The sequence below is a fragment of the Budorcas taxicolor genome, chromosome 6, assembly GCF_023091745.1.
Source record: "Budorcas taxicolor isolate Tak-1 chromosome 6, Takin1.1, whole genome shotgun sequence".
In the NCBI taxonomy this organism is placed as follows: Eukaryota; Metazoa; Chordata; class Mammalia; order Artiodactyla; family Bovidae; genus Budorcas; species Budorcas taxicolor.
The window spans coordinates 58,675,312-58,693,478 of record NC_068915.1 but is presented as its reverse complement, the minus strand read 5'-3'; the positions used below and the strand labels follow the sequence as shown (position 1 = coordinate 58,693,478).

Below are 18,167 nucleotides of genomic sequence, written 5' to 3'. Positions count from 1 at the left end.
TGACCATGCTGGCTACTCCATTTCTTCTGACGGATTCCTGCCCGCAGTAGTAGATATAATGGTCGTCTGAGTTAAATTCACCCATTCCAGTCCATTTTAGTTCGCTGATTCCTAGACTGTCGACATTCACTCTTGCCATCTCTTGTTTGACCACTTCCAATATGCCTTGATTCATGGACCTATCATTCCAGGTTCCTATGAAATATTGCTCTTTACAGCATCAGACCTTGCTTCTATCACCAGTCACATCCACAACTGGGTATTGTTTTTGCTTTGTCTCCATCCCTTCATTCTTTCTGGAGTTATTTCTCCACTGATCTCCAGTAGCATATTGGGCACCTACTGACCTGGGGAGTTCCTCTTTCAGTATCCTATCATTTTGCCTTTTCATACTGTTCATGGGGTTCTCAAGGCAAGAATACTGAAGTGGTTTGCCATTCCCTTCTCCAGTGGACCACATTCTGTCAGATCTCTCCACCATGACCCGCCCATCTTGGGTGGCCCCACAGGCATGGCTTAGTTTCACTGAGTTAGAAAGGCTGTGGTGCTAGTGTGATTAGACTGACTAGTTTTCTGTGAGTATGGTTTCAATGTGTCTGCCCTTTGATGCTCTCTTGCAACACCTACCGTCTTACTTGGGTTTCTCTTACCTTGGACGAGGGGTATCTCCTCACTGCAGCCCCTCCTGACCTTGAACGTGGAATAGCTCCTCTAGGCCCTCCTGCGCCTGCGCAGCCACCGCTGCTTGGACATAGGGTAGCTGCTCTGGGCTGCTCCTGCACTGTCGCAGCCTGGCACTTTTGCCCCTGACCTCGGACGTGCGGTAGCTCCTTTGGCCGCACTAAGTGAGCTGGTTGCAGCTGCCCACGCTAAGTGCTACTATTATTATTTCATAAATGACCCTTTCCTGACAGACAAATGTTCTCACACAGTCTGAAACTGGATGTATAGCACAGTGGTTGAGAGCACAGTCTACTGTCAGGCTCGATGGGTTTGAAGCTTAGCTTGACTGGTTATTAACAATGTGACTTTAAGTACATTATTTGACTTTTCTATACCTCATATTCTTTGCCTATAAAATTGGAATAACAGTAGAAACTCACTCAGAAAGTTGCTGGGAACTGAATAAAATAACCCATATAAAATACTCAATAATGTAAAAATCACAACATTAAGCAACAGAAACCTCAATTAAATAGAGTGAGGAGACCAGAGAGGGGAACTCTCATATCCTGCAATGATAGTAGAGCCCAACAGGAAGAAGAATGACTCCTCTTCTTACCTGACAATAGATCATCCAATGAAAGACTGTCCCAACTCAGCCAATGAAAAGCCATACACTCTTTGTTTACTACAGCCTCCCAACTTCCTTCCCCACTCTATAAAAAGAGTTCTCCTCTTCATTTTTGAGAATGATGCTGAAGCTGAAACTCCAATACTTTGGCCACCTCATGCGAAGAGTTGACTCACTGGAAAAGACTCTGATGCTGGGAGGAATTAAGGGCAGGAGGAGAAGGGGTCAACAGAGGATGAGATGGCTGGATGGCATCACCGACTCGATAGATATGAGTTTGAGTGAACTCTGGGAGTTGGTGATGGACAGGGAGGCCTGGAGTGCTGCAATTCATGGGGTTGCAAAGAGTCAGACATGACTGAGTGACTGAACTGAACTGAACTGAAAATCCAAAGTGAGCACAACTCATATTTATTTATTTCTAAGGCACTATCAGGAAAAGGCAATGGCACCCCAGTCCAGTACTCTTGCCTGGAAAATCCATGGATGGAGGAGCCTGGCAGGCTGTAGTCCTTGGAGTGGCAAAGAGTCAGACATGACTGAGCAACTTCACTTTCACTTTTCACTTTCATGCTTTGGAGAAGGAAACGGCAACCCACTCCAGTGATCTTGCCTGGAGAATCCCAGGGACGGGGAAGCCTGGTGGGCTGCCATCTATGGGGTCGCACAGAGTCGGACATGACTGAAGTGACTTAGCAGCAGCAGCAGCAAGGCACTATCGGATAAGGTAATGGGAACCCACACCAGTATTCTTGCCTGGGAAATCCGATGGACAGAGGAGCCTGGTGGGCTACAGTCCATGAGGTCACAAGGATCGGACACAACTTAGTGACTAAACCAACCAGCCAATTAAATTTTAGTGATGTTGGTGTTTAAAATGCAAGTATTTAGTGATGGTGGTGTTTAAAATGCAAGTATTTAGTGATGTATTTTATGTGGCAAGTTTCTGTAATAAAACATTTCAATGGACGAATTATGACAGTCAGAAAAAAGAAAGGTACTTCAACACTTTTCACCCTTGCTATTGAATCTTGGAGAATTTGACTCAGGGGATACTTGGAACTTGTTGATTATTGTTCTGCTAACCCTTTAAGCAGTTAGTAACTGTAGGCAAAATTATCAAAAGTATTTACAAAAATTAGAGGAAAATATAAGAGAACAATTGAGGACAATAAAAGATTCCTGAAATATCTGAGGGCATATAATAATTTTCTCATGATTTTCTAAATCAGAGATGACACACTGGTATCCAGCAGATGGATTGTAGGCCAGTTATGAGATACTCCCAGGTGGCGCAGTGGTAAAGAATCTGCCTGCCAAGGCAGAAGACGCAAGTGATCCAAGTTCAATCCCTGGGTCAGGAAGATCCCTTGGAGTATGAAATGACAATCCACTCCAGTAGTCTTGCTGGAAAATTCCATGGAGAGAGGAGCCTGGCAGGCTACAGTTCATGGAGTTGCAAAGGGCTGGACACGACTGAGCACGCAGCATGCACGGATGCACATGAGACCTCGATTCCCTCCATCCTCAGAGCAGCCAGGCATGACCTGGGACTAAGGGACCCTGGACTGGTCTCCTGACATCCACCATCTATACAGCACCAGAGAAAGCCAGCTGCAGAGAACATGAAACAGCCCATCATTGACAAAGCACCCATGGAGCTGCTACGGAAGTCTGTTTTCCAGATGTTCTAGGATAGGATTAGCAGACTAAGTTCATATTGGGTGGAAGAGGGTAGGAAGGAAAAAGATAGATCTACAAGAAATACTACCGCACATGCACAAAACTCACAAGTCCATAGAATTTAGTAAGGACGAAAGAATTAGTAAATGAACTAAAGCAGTGTTGTTCATAGAAAAGGACAGATACTAACAAAAAGTAGTTTCAGTAAAATCAAAATTAAAGAGGAAAAACAGAAGAGGTTTAATTGCTCTTATAAGGAAATTCATCCAGGAATTCAACTGACAATGGTTTTATGTCAATTAAATACTTTCTTGATCAATTTCATCTTCATTGGTAAAGTTATGATTGGAATGTTTGTATTCATAAATGAGACTTAGAATGTCTGGGGGAATCAAAACAGGGTAAAAATGGGAAGTAGAGGCTCCACTGAGCACTTAGTGGCACCTGTGAGAACTTGCACAGGGTTTCCCACCCATCCCTGCCAGCATCTCTGCTGGAGACACTGCCTGACCTGTAATCTGGTGTGTCTCAGTCCATTAGCTCGTGCAGGCCATAACTCTCATCAATTCCTCTCTTCCTTTGAATGGTCCTTACTACTGTTCATAAGATAAGTCTTATATTTGAAGTCATACTCCAGTTTTGACTGTTCTTAGACTCAAGTCCTAAAGTCCCTTAATCCATGATTCCAATTTGACCATCAACTTGTTGCACCCAGTCAGAAGAAAAACAGTTAATTCATATTCATAATATATATTCACAGGACAACCTTTGTTTCCTGATTCCTATCCCCAGCTACCTGTTGTTCCATAAAGCCTAGGGCTGGGTGGGTAAGAACAAGAAATAGGATAAATGGAAATGGATGGGTGGTGAGAGTACATGATGAAGTGAGCAGGAGAAAAGATTGGTGATATCTGGTGCCACTTTTCTTTTTTAAAGTCAGAAAACAAGAACATGGGAATAAAAGTACTTGTTTGTACCTATTCTTTATTCACCATGATTTTTGCCCACTCTTTATTAATGTTCTAAGACAATGCATTTTGTTTCACTTGGATTGTCATATGAAAGATCTTTTTTTTTTTAAAAATGGGAACTGAACATGTGGGTTCTGTAACAGTAATCACATTGCTTTAGGTTTAATGAGTCCCATTTTACTGCTTTTGGTGGTGCAGTGGTAAAGACTCCACCTTCCAATGCAGGAGCTGTAAGAGATGTGGGTTTGATATCTGGGTTGGGAAGATTACCTGGAGAAGGAAATGGCAACCCATTCCAGTATTCTTGTCTGGAAAGTTCCGTGGACAAGGAGCCTGGCAGGCTACAGTCCATGGAGTCTCAAAGAGTTGGACATGGCTGAGCACGCACACACATACAGTATAGAAAAGTAAAACCAGAATTTTACAGGTCTTTAGTTTATCCTTATATTTTGTGCTATTTACTATTTTCTAGACATATTTTTTTTGAACACCAGAATATAGGATAGTGCCTAGCACTTAAAAAGGGGTCAATAGGGAATTCCCTGGCAGTCCAGTGGTTAGAACTCCATACTTTCACTGCCAAGGGGCAGGAGACTAAGATCCTGCAAGCTTGTGGCCTGGCAAATAAATAAATAAACAAGGGATTCAATAATCACTTAATAAGTAAATGAATGAATGATGTTTTTACAACTGGACATAATAGACATTCATCATTTCATTTTTGATGAGTATATTGTGGGTTTATATTTACTCACACAGATTGGTAAGCATAGGAAAATAGCTTCAGATTTAGATGAGGACAAACCCCTTTACTTCCTGATATTGTTCCTTCACTCTTTCTTATTTGGAAGACAGTTTGAAAGTGCTTGTTACAAAACAGTCTTCTTAGTGGAAAGTGACTCAAAATGAAGAAGTCTCAGTTCTAGGTCTCCTTTTTACAAAGTCTTACCCAAGAGGAAGTGAGCATGAGGTAAACTGCATAAACTTAAAGTGCCGCAGAGATGAAACGTAAACCAGGAAGAAACATGCCATCAGTATGCTTGATGGGAACACATGTACCATGTGAAGAGACATGACAAAAACAGCCCTCCTTAAATTACTTTTGGCCATAGTGATCACGTTTATTTTAATTTTGCCAGAATATTTCAAGGCACCAAAAGGTGAGTAATTACTATTTACTTTTCCTTTATTAATTTTTTAAAATTATATCATTTAATGGAAAGGCCTTATTTTTGGCTACGAGCTGTGAGTGCTGATGTTCTATGTCTGGAAAGCTAATAAAATGAGATTGTAATTTTAGTTGACTTTTACATGGTACAGTAACCTTACTTACAGTACTTAGGTACTGTAGCATGCAATAATGAAGTGAAAAAAATGAAAAGAAATACTTAAAATCTGTAGTCTCGGTTTCAAACATTGAATTTACAACAATTTCACCATATGATTTTGCTCTTTGAAAGTTTCCTTCAAAACAGCTTTAAATATGCTTTTACATCCTGGAATTACTTTATAAATGAAGTAACATTTACTATGTTAAAAATGCTTGCATTCCTTTCCATTACAACTATTTCACACAAATCGCTTACTGTTACTTTTTTTAAAAAAAGTATAAAATTTTTTTTCAAAATATAGCTAAAATAAGATGGGTAAAAATTTAAGTGGCTGTATACCTGTATATATTTGTAATTAGAGAATAATGGGGTAAAATTATCTCTGTTTATATTTCAGAAAATTGTAATATTGCTGAAACCTAGAGTAGGAAAAGAAATAGATGTAAATTTAAACTACTTTTATATGTCAGTAAGATTTGAAAATATATTAGCATGATTATTGAATGGTAATTATGCTCCCTAGCATTTTATATGGAGAAGGAAATGGCAACCCACTCCAGTGTTCTTGCCTGGAGAATCCCAGGGATGGGGGAGCCTGGTGGGCTGCCGTCTCTGGGGTCGCACAGAGTCGGACACGACTGAAGTGACTTAGCAGCAGCAGCAGCAGTAGCAACTTTTTATAAGAAGAAAAATTAAAAAGAAAATGCTGTATTCTGTTATTAAAAAGTTATCATATGAATTGATTAAAATCAGAGAAAACCTTGTATTTGATGACTTTTTATAATGATTATTGTTGTATATACATATACTAAGTGACTTGATGAATACACTGTTAATTACATTTAGTGACATATTGCAAGGGTTATTTAATGTTGCATATACATGATGTGAAGTAGCAGATAATTTCTTTGCTTAATAAACACTATGAATGTACATTTTGTGAATAATTAAATTTTTCAAATTTCTCTTGGATTTCTGGCATTATGTTGCTTAGATTAAGCCATCATAGCATATATTTTAATTGATCTATTTGGTAATGACTGGTTAGCATTTTGTGACAAGTAACATGTTAAAAGAGCATGTTAAAAATTATTCTTTTGGGGGCAGATATCTTGACAAATAATCTACCATCATTGATAACAACTCTATACTCTCAGTTTCCTAATTGTTTACAGTAGCTTTCAATACTACATTTACTGCCTCCTAAAACTTAAAATAGCCATGTCTCTTTCCCTGGTCCAAGAGCAATGCCGAACTTTTCTCCAACTCTTTTTGGAGTGATGGATTTGAGAATTTTGTTTTGAAAGAACTCTCCTTGGGGCCAACAAACAAAACTATTTGAAAACCACCATTTTGTCCTGATACTGTTTTGTGGTAGCAGGAATTTTGCACATAAGTGATAAGTTGATTAGGCAAAATGTTTTACACATATGATAGTATAATAATAATGCTTTATATTTCAGAACGGTTTATGGATCACCAGGAGCAAATTTATATAGACTCATTTTATACAGTTCTATATTGATTAAACTAAGGATGCATAAGTATTTTGTCTTTTTTTTTGGTGGCAATTTTTAACCACAACAATAGCTCCTTATGAAATGAGTTGACTTGTTAACCAAAGTATCTTGCAAAATAAGCTATTTAGTAAGAATATTTAGATGGTAAGATAAGAGTGTTCTGCTGCTGCTGCTGCTAAGTCGCTTCAGTCATATTCAGCTTTGTGCGACCCCATAGACGGCAGCCCACCAGGCTTCCCCGTCCCTGGGATTATCCAGGCAAGAACACTGGAGTGGGTTGCCATTTCCTTCTCCAATGCATGAAAATGAAAAGTGAAAGTGAAGTTGCTCAGTCGTGTCCAACTCCTAGCGACCCCATAGACTGCAGCCCACCAGGCTCCTCTGTCCATGCGATTTTCCAGGCAAGAGTACTGGAGTGGGGTGCCTCTAGAAGTACTAAAATTAACCTTGAGAGTTTCTCCTGTAGTCTTACTCTCCCTATCAGTTACTTGTGTCTCTTTTTCATTCTTATGTTCTATTCACTTTAATATCTAAGGTAAATATTATAAAATGATTTTTACTTATAAATTATTTACTGATACACTGTCTTTAGCATGTCAAATGAATTCAAAAGGAATCTTAATGAGGAATAATGTATTCACTAGGTTTAATAGATTTTATTTCAAAATAATAAGCCCTCTGAAGACCTAAGTTAAAAATAGAGCACTCTGTTTGATCATTTTTCATTAAGAATGTATCTGAGTCTCTGAATAATCATTACTCAGAATATTCAATTATTATAATTACATAGTATAAGCTATTTAGTCTAACTTCTTTGGAAGGGGAACTTCTTTAATGGTATTTGGGACTTGTAATAACTCCGCATCGGTATTCACTGGCAAGAGAGCATATTCTAGCTTTCAGTTTATTGGAAACACATCTCACACTAAGACATAGTAGTTAATATAATGGTTTCATACTCTTATATTGCGTTAGATGATAACAAAGATACAAAAGGGTGTGGATATATTTTTATTCAGAGCTTCTTGAAGTTGAGAAAACTGGGTTGTTCCAAACAAGAGACATTTTATTAACCCACTTTGGGTGGATTTACAGTCTTTAAGAGAAACAGAGCTCTGGTTAACTCATATAAATCTCAGTGATCTTTTATTTATTTGTTCATTCACTGATGAGTAGTGTCTAACAGTACAGGAACCCAAGGCTACAAAAATGAAAGGTAATTCTTCCTTCAAAAAATTTTCAGTCAAGGGGAGGACTGACTGATAAATAATTAAATACAATACTGTAATAATGAAAATAGCAATATAAAAGACACAATGGGAACATAAAAGTTGCTTCCAGTCCTCTCTGGGGGAGGGCGTTTCTTCATTTTTATTCACAAAACAAAACAACTGTCAGAGTTCTAATGATCAATTAATATTTCTCCTTAGCTATGTTAGAAGCACTTTCTAAAAGAAGGAATTGTTACTGATTTTCAAATAAAATGTATTCATACTGATATCTCAGAAACTCTCGAAGCCAGAAATTATAGAGTTATGTGAGTATATTCCAGATTGTGGTGAAGAGGACAAGGAATAGCACAGATGAAAACACCACAGACCTAATTTTATTTGTTGTTTTGACTTCTTCTCTTACTTTTAGGCGTCAAACTCACATATACTATGTTTATCAGCTTTTATTTTCCTTCCATTTCATATTTTCTGATGGAAATGGCAGTATGGTGAGCAGTGAAATTGAAGAAAACAAAGGATGCAAGAACTTTAAATACCTATAAAGGACAGGATAAACCCTGAAGTATATGAGCATATATTCATATTACTTATGTCTTTATTATAACTGTAATTATTTTGGAAAATTATTATCCTAGTCCTTAAAATATATGTCCTTATTTTCTTATTGGTTTCCAATCAGGTTTGGAATATAATCATGACCATTTAAAAAAGGTTAAAAAGTACATATTTATGCATACATCAGTTCAGTTCAGTTCAGTCGCTCAGTTGTGTCCGACTCTTTGCGACTCCATGAATCGCAGCATGCCAGGCCTCCCTGTCCATCACCAACTCCTGGAGTCCACTCAAACCCATGTCTGTAGAGTCAGAGATGCCATCCAGCCATCTCATCCTCTGTCGTCCCCTTCTCCTCCTGCCTTCAATCCCTCCTAGCATCAGAGTCCTTTCCAATGAGTCAATTCTTCACTTGAGGTGGCCAAAGTATTGGAGTTTCAGCTTTAGCATCATTCCTTCCAATGAACACTCAGGACTGATCTCCTTTAGAATGGACTGGTTGGATCTCCTTGCAGTCCAAGGGACTCTCAAGAGGCTTCTCCAACACCACAGTTCAAAAGCACCAATTCTTCGGCTTCAGCTTTCTTCACAGTCCAACTCTCACATCCATACATGACCACAGGAAAAACCATAGCCTTGACTAGACGGACCTTTTTTGGCAAAGTAATGTCTCTGCTTTTCAATATGCTGTCTAGGTTGGTCATAACTTTCCTTCCAAGGAGTAAGTGTCTTTTAATTTCATGGCTGCAATCATCACCTGCAGTGATTTTGGAGCCCCCCAAAATAAAGTCTGACACTGTTTCCACTGTTTCCCCATCTACTTCCCATGAAGTGATGGGACCAAATGCCATGATCGTAGTTTTTATACTATCCTTGGAGGAGGGAATCACAACCCACTCCGGTATTCTTGCCAGGAGAATCCCATGGACAGAGGAGCCTGGCAGGCTACAGTCCATGGCATCACAAAGAGTCAGACACTACTGAAGCGACTTGGCACAGCACAGCATACACATATTATATACCAAATACTTTTACATATAATAATTATTTTAGCTTATTAAATACTTCAACTTATTAATGGTGAAGTGTTGTTCTCAAGAGAGACTGCTTTGAAAATCTTTGGGAAGAAAGAATAAATCTAGATAGATAAATTTACTTTGTTGTAAGATTTTATTTCTTGCTGAATTTTCTGAATCATTATAGTTTTTAAATAGCTACTAATGGACATGGATTCATATATATATATCTTAGACATACATAATGGCAAAAAGAAATATTAATAATGCTTTTCACTGCTTGGGCAGAACTGGCCTTATTCTCTCATAGGCTAGGTTACAATACCAACAACCCTTGCTTGGGAAGCTTTCTAACTACTTGTCTCATTCATTTGCCTTTGTAGATAAATGTTCTCTCTGAATATCTTGTATCTGCCACATTAAAAGGCATTCAATGAGTATTTGTGACTAAGTGAAATTTCTGAGTCATAAAGGAAATAAAAAATATTATAAAGAAAATTAAAATGCTTTCTGAAAGGAAGCATTTCTCATCAGGCCCTCACAACCATCTCTTGATTTAGGTAGGCCAGGCATTATTATCCTCATCTTACTTTTTCGGGGGGGCCACACTACACAGTGGTAAAGAATCTGCCTGCAATGCAGGAGACCTGGGTTCGATCCCTGGGTTGGGAAGATCCCTTGGAGAAGGGAAAGGCTACCCACTCCAGTATTCTGGCCTGGAGAATTCCAGGGACTGTACAGTCCATGGGGTTGCAAAGAGTCTGAGCAACTTTCACACAGCTTATGGGATCTTAGTTCCCTGACCAGGGATAAAAACTGAACCACCTGCAGTGGAAGCACAGAGTCCTAACCACCATCAGGGGACCCCTTCATCTTACATTTTTGAAACCTAACATTTCACCACAAACCTTGAACTTTTAGGCTGCGTAGCCTCTGAAATTTTTTTCACAGAATCTTTTACTTAAAAGACATGCATCTCTTTACCTTGAATCATTTTTCTGCTATTGTTCCCCCAATGGAGAATTCCATAGTGCGGGATATGATAAAAATGGCAGGTATTTAGAAGAAAGTTTATAGTTTTAAATTCTTTGATATAAGAAAAGTGAGATAAACCCAAGGTAAGTAGAAGGCAGGAAATAATAAAGACAAAAGCAAAAGTCAATGAAATTGACCTGATATGAGATGAAAGAAAGGATCAATAAAGTCAAAAGTTGGTTCTTTAGAAAGTCTAATTGAATGGAAACACCTCTGGAATGCTTGATGTTTCAGTTTCTTATGGGTTCTGTACAAATGACCACAAACAGTAGCATCAAACAGCACCAATATATTATCTAGAGTTCTCTAAGTAGAAATCCAGCAGAGGTCTCACTGGGCTAAAATAAAAGTGTTAGTAGGGCTAAATTCTTCTCAGAGGCTCTAGGAAAGAATACCTTTATTTTCTTGTCTTTTCTACCTCCTAGAAGCTGCCTGCTTTCCTTCGCTTGTGGCTTCTTCCCACCTTCAAAGCCAGTGATGGCCTGTTGAGTTTTTCTTGCATCTGAACCACATGTGTGATTACATTATGCCTACCCATATAATTCAGGATAATTTCTCTATTTTATTTTATTTATTTAATTAATTAATTTTTTTAACCACACCATGCGGCATGTGGAATCTTTGTTCCCTGACCAGGGATTGAACCAGTGGCCCCTGCAGTAGAAGAAGGGACCACCATTCTTAACCACTGGACCACGAGGGAAGTTCCAATTTCTCTATTTTAAGAACAGTTCATTAGCAACTTGAATTCCATTTTTTGACTCAATTCTTCTTTGCCATGTCATGTAATATACTCACAGGGTCTGGGAATAAGGATGTGGATATCTTAGGGAGGCCATTATTCTGCCTGCTAAAACTGAATAATCAAAAAAGAGAAGGCACAATAACTAACTTAGGAATGAAAAAGAGACATAGAAATTAAAACTATAATGAGATTATTATGAATAGCTGTAAGTCAATAAATTTAAAACATAAAGACACATTTCTAGAAAAATATAACTTATCAGAACTCACTTGGGAAGAAATGGAAAATCCAAGAATTGTAGAATAATTAAGAAAATTGACGAATGGTTTGATTTTCCCTGAAAAATCACTTGGTTCAGATGTTTTTATATGTAAGTTCTGCCAAACTTCCAATAAATAAATTGAATAGATAAATGTAATTTGTTAAAAACCATTTCAAAAAATATAAAAAGGGAAACCTTTTCTAATTTATTAAAAAATTTTAAAAATTTTATTTATTTCTTGTCTTTTCTACCTCCTAGAAGCTGCCTGCTTTCCTTCGCTTGTGGCTTCTTCCCACCTTCAAAGCCAGTGATGGCCTGTTGAATTTTTCTCGCATCTGAATCACATGTATGATTACATTATGCCTACCCATATAATCCAGGACATTGTTGCTGGGACATTGTTGCTGCATGCGGGCTTTCTCTAGCTGCAGCGAGTGGGGCCTCCTCTCTAGTTGCAGTGTGTGGGCTTATCATTGTGGTGGCGTCTCTTGTCGTGGAGCACAGGCTCTAGCGCAGGTGGGCTTCAGTAGCTGGCACTCCCAGGCTCTAGAGCACAGGTTCAGTAGTTGCGGCGCATGGGCTTATTTGCTCCGTGGCACGTGGGATCCTCCTGGACAAGGGGTGGAACCCATGTCTCCTGCATTGGTAGGTGGATTCTTTGCCACTGAGCCATCAGGGGAGCTCTCCAGTTTGTTTGTTTATTGTCTGGGCTGGGTCTTTTGTTGCTTGGACTTTCTAGTTGTGGCAAGCAGGGGCTACTCTCTAGTTGTGGTGCGCAGGCTTCTCATTGAGGTTGCTTTCTCATTGTGGAGCATGAGCTCTAGGGCACTCAGGCTTCTCCGGTTACAGCATGTGGGTTTGGTAGTTGCGGCTCCCTGGCTCCAGAGCACAGGCTTAATAGTGTGGTGCACTGGCTTAGTTGCTCCAAGGCATGTGGGATCATCCTAAATCAGGGATTGAACCTGTGTCTTCTGCATTGGCAGAAGCCCCTCCAATTTATTTTTCAAGGCTAGTGTATCTTAGTGTTCAAACCTAACAAAGACAGTACAAAAAAGGCAACTTTAGAGCCAATCTCATTTATAAACATCGATTAAAAACCTTTAAACAAAACATTAAGAATCTGATTGCAGCAATGTATAAAAATGATCAAATTAGATTTATTCCTGGAATGCAAGATTGAGTTAGCATTAGAAAATCTAATAATGTAATTCACTATATTAACTGATTAGAGAAGAAAGCCTATATAATCATCTCAATACTTGTTGAAAGAGCACTCAATTAATATATTCAACAGTCTTTATCATTAAAAACTCAGCAAACTAGGAATAGAAAAGAACCTTCTTAAAGTGAAATGGGATATCTGAAAATGATTATATATCAGTCTCAGTAATGAATATCATAAGCATTCTTCTTAAGATCAGGAGCAAACAAGGATGTCCATCTCAACACTTCTATTCATCGTGGTACTGGAGGTCCTAGTCAGTGCAGTAAGACAACCAAAAGAAATAAAATGTGTAAGGAGTGAAAAGCAAGAAATAAAGTTGCAATTATTTGCAGTAAATTAACATATTTATGGTCTTCCCTAGTGGCTCAGTGGTAAAAAATCCACCTACCAATGCAGGAGACAAGGTTCAATCCCTGGGTCAGGAAGATCCCTTGGAGAAGGAAATGGCAACCCACTCCCGTATTCTTGCCTGGAGAATCCCATAGACGGAGAAGCCTGGAGGGCTAGTCAATGGGGTCACAAAGAGACAGACACAACTTAGCAACTGAGCGCAAGCACAAAACATATCTATATAGAAAACTCAAAAGATTTATAGGAAAAATTAAAATTAATAAGGAAGTTTACAAAGTGATAAGAAATAAAAAATTTATATTCAAGAGTCAATTGTACATCCATCTACCGCTAACAAACAGAAAACATATTTCTTAAAAAATACTGTTGGCAATAGCAACAAAAATTAAGGTACCTAGGAGGAAATCTAGCAAAAGATGTATGGGACCTTGATGGTGAAAATTTGGAAATTTTATTAGAAGATATCAAAGAAGACCTATAAAAGTAGAGAGTAAGAAAGGAAGAAAGAGTGATAGGAGTAACTCAATGTCATATCTTTCTTCTCCAATTGATTTTGAGATTCAAGTCAGAATCACAACTGGGTTTTTCACCAAACTTAATAAGCTGATTCTAAAATTTATTGGAAAGAACAAAGGATCAAGAATCACTAAGACATTCCCAAAGAAAATGAACAAGGTTAGTGGATTTTTCCTATGAGTTATAAACACTTCCCTGGTGGCTCAGACGGTAAAGAATCCACCTGCAATGTGGGAGACCTGGATTCCATCCCTGGGTCAGGAAGATCCCCTGGAGAAGGGAAAGGCTACCCACTCCCAGCATTCTTGCCTGGAGAATCCCCATGGACAGAGGAGCATGGTGGGTCCATGGGGTCGCAAAGAGTTGGACACAACTGAAGGGACTAAGCACACATAAAAGCTTTATAAAGCAAAAGTAATTAAGTCCATCAGATGTCTTTGCCAAGAGAAGAAAAAATTTGGAACCCGGAAATACAGTCATACATACATACATGAATATTTGATAGATTATAGAGATGTCATTACAGATAGTGGGGAAAAGATAGACTACTTAATAATTGCTAGGACAATTGATTATCACATGTGGAAAAAATTAACTTGGTTTCTTATTTTGTACTGTCTTAATTCTAGATAGATTAAGAGTTTACACATAAAAAGCAGAACTTCAAAACTTTTAGACGAAAATGTGAATGAAAATCTTTTTAAAAGAGAAAGATTTCTTAAACAAGATGCAAAGCACAATTGTAAAGAAAATGATAAATTTAAAGTGTTTTAAAAACACTCAAATTAAGAGCTTCCTTTAACTAAAAGATCATAAAGAAAATGAAAAAACAAGGTACAAATGATGAGACGATATCTTGATAAAAATGCAAATAACTTCTTAAAATTTCAAAAAGTTTAAAAACTCCTAAACATTAATAAGAAAATGAAAAACAATCTATTAGAGAAACAGAAAAAGTAGGAACTTTTAAACCATGATAAGATTCCACTTCACATTCAACAAATTGTCAAACTTGAAAAGCTTTGGCTAAGATATGTGTCAATGAGAACCTTTCTACACTGCAGGTGGGAAGATAAATTGGTACAACTTCTTTGTATAATGATTTGACATTTTCTAGTGAAATTAAAGATGAGCATACTGAATACCTGGCAATTCATTCAGTATGTATGCTAGAGAAACTTCTGTAAGTGCGTACTAGGAGATATGTTCATGAATATTCATAGTAGTGTTATTTAAAAATAAACTTAATTGAGATATAATTTACATATGATAAAATGTGCCACTTTTAAGTGTAAAGTTGAGGTTTGACAAATTTTTACAGCAGTGTAACTACCACCACAATCAAGATATGAGCCTTACCAGCATCTCTAAGATGTCCCTCATTCTCCTTTGTAAAAGAACCCTTCTCCCACTAACAATACTGTTTTCCATTTTCTAGAATTTTCATATAAAATGGAATCACATTAGTATGTAGTGAATTGTATCTGGCTGCTTTCCCTTGGCATAAAGCATTTGAGATTCTTCCATGTTGTTGTTTGTATCAGTACATTCTTCCTTTTTGTTGCTGCATAGTATTTCATTATGTGGATTTGTCAGGAATTATTTATATATTCACTAGTTGTTGGTCGTTCGGGTTGTTTCCAGTTCTTGGCCGTTATAAATTTCACAAGTGCCATGAAGCTTCCTATACAGGTGTTTGTGTGGACATATGTTTTTATTTCTCTCTTGTAGATTCCTAGAATTATTGGGTCATGTGCTAAGTGTATGGTTAACTTAAAGAATATAAAAATATCTTCCAAAGTGATTGGAAGATGTGTTATCTACCAACAACACATGAGAGTTATGGGTCAAAGCAATATTATCCAGGACAGCAAAAATAGAAACACCCCAAATGCTCAGTCAGAAGAATATATACATAAATTGTAGTATATTCTTTCAAAGATACCACAAATAATTAGTACAGCAATATGCAGCAACACTACTAAAACACATTAAGCAAAAAAAGCGAGTCATAGATGAATACCTACAGTATAGTCCCTATATATGGAGAAGGCAGTGGCCCCCCACTCCAGTACTCTCGCCTGGGAAATCCCATGGATGGAGGAGCCTGGTGGGCTGCAGTCCATGGGGTCACTAAGAGTCAGACACGACTGAGCGACTTCACTTTCACTTTTCACTTTCATGCTTTGGAGAAGGAAGTGGCAACCCACTCCAGTGTTCTTGCCTGGAGAATCCCAGGGAGGGGGGAGCCTGGTGGGCTGCCGTCTATGGGGTCGCACAGAGTCAGACAGGACTGAAGCACTGAAGAGACTTCGCAGCAGCGGCAATCCCTATATATGTATATAATTTGCTAATGAAACGATGTTATTTAGGAATATATACATTTTGGAAAGACTCTAAGATGAAGCAAAGGAGTGATAAACACATTTTCATGATGGTGTTTAAACTCTGGAAAAGAAGGAGTGTGTAGGGTGGGATAGGGTACTTCAGAGATGTTGCTAATATTCTGCTTCTTAATCTGTGTAATAGATACATGGGTGATCGTTTATTTTTATTATTCTTTAACTGGAGCAATATATTTTATTTTAATATATACTTATATATGATAAATATTTATAATAAAAGTTCAAAAAGTAAATAAAGATAGTTCATGTTTTTGTTGCTTTTCTTTAAAAAGAAAAAATAATTGACTTGGCCTTTGTCCTATACTGTAACTTATTTTCCTAATTCTACTTAGTATTCTATATCATTACCTTGAGAGATTACAGTCTTAGTACTAGAGTAATTCTGGTATGCATTTTTCTATCCCTGGAAGTGAGAATTTAGATGTCTGACTCTCAGCAATATTAATAGCGGTAGTTAAATTCATAAATCCTTGCTCATGAAGATGAGATTATGACCCACAATAACAAAATATGATTGAGTAGAATTCATTTATTTCTTAAAATTATACTAGGAAAGGATGTGTCCTATATTTATTTCTTTCCTAATTGAATTATTTAAAACTAAGATTAGGAACCCATCATAAAATGACCTCATAGCCAAATATAAAGGATATACCATCAATTCTAGAAAGCCCAGGTTGTCATTTATTGGATAAGAAGACTGCAATACTGACAGCTAAAATTTCTCTATCTCCCTTCTAGGTTATAATATAAGAATATCAAGTTCAAGAAGTTGAAAATTTCATAAGATGAAAAGCATCAGTGAGGAAAATGGAGAGAGGGCAAGAAATACATTTTTCGTGTGTCTTAGTAACACAGAAAAGCCATAAACTACAGATTTGCATCAGATAGTGAATTCCTATCATCTTACTGGAACAGTTATTGAAGACAATTTTTTTAAATTGTTATTAATTCAATTATAGCTTTGTTTAGAAATATATTGAAACATAACAAAACTGTATATTTGAGTAAAATACAATCTATGCCTCCCCAAACTTTTATAGCAACTCAAGTATGAAATGTGTTTATAGCTGAAAATTACCTTTGAAATATTACAGAAACAATTTCAAACACAGGGGGCTAGAAAATGAGCCTTTAATTTATTAAATCATCAAAATATAATCATCAGTAATGAAACAATTATAAGATTACGATCAAAGTACAAATTCCACAAGTAAAAAATGTGCCTTAATATTAATCAATAGTTTCATTTTATTTTAAGTTTGAATCAGGATGTATGACTAGGAGAAATCACTCTTAAAAATGAAGCAATTCTTTCATTGTGCTCCATATTATTTACAAAAAATTTTAAATGTGATTATGATTATGAAAAATGGTAAAAAAGACACATAAAGATGGAATTGAACATGTCAATTATCAATATTTTCTCATCCTAGTAAATAGCTGTCAAACTGAGAGTATCTGAAAGAGAAGTTACCTATTCCTTAGTTCATCATTACTGCTACATAGGGATTCCCAATTTTTACATGGTGAGCTTTAATTACTTGTGTGGATTAAATCTTAATCCATCATAAATAAAGGATAAATTTTTAATTTTTACTTTGGGATATGGGCTTGTATTTTAATAATATATACTTGTTTTCATATATATTGTATCATTTGATGCTACTATAACCCCACAAGATTTGCAGGATCTGGTTATTATCTCTATTTTGCTAATGAGAAAATGAGACTTGTGGAGATGAAGTGAATTGTTCAAGTGTCTCAGTTAATAACAGATATAGCACTAGAGTCTTTGTCTTTTGCTTTAAAATCAGTCTTCTTTCTATTAGGCCATTAATTCTACATCTGATACTTGTCTGTAGACAAAATATAAAAATTATGATGTCATCTATTAAATTTCATCTTTGGAGATTCAAGTAGGTTGAATAATGGTTGCCCAAAGATATTAGGTGTCAGTTCCTGGGAACCTGTAAAAGTTGCCTTGTAAGTAAAAAGGGTCTCTATAGATGTGGTTAATTTTAGGATC

The 18,167-nt window shown here is 37.1% G+C and overlaps 1 protein-coding gene across 1 annotated transcript in view; it reads left to right on the top strand.

Annotated features, from left to right (window-relative positions):
• Positions 1-5,020: 5,020 nt before the first annotated feature.
• Positions 5,021-18,167, top strand: part of TMEM156 (transmembrane protein 156) — a 44,123-nt gene continuing 30,976 nt past the window's right edge. The window contains exon 1 of the mRNA XM_052641754.1: positions 5,021-5,108. Within this exon, the coding sequence (XP_052497714.1) occupies positions 5,021-5,108 (88 nt within the window). The remainder of the gene's footprint in view (positions 5,109-18,167) is intronic.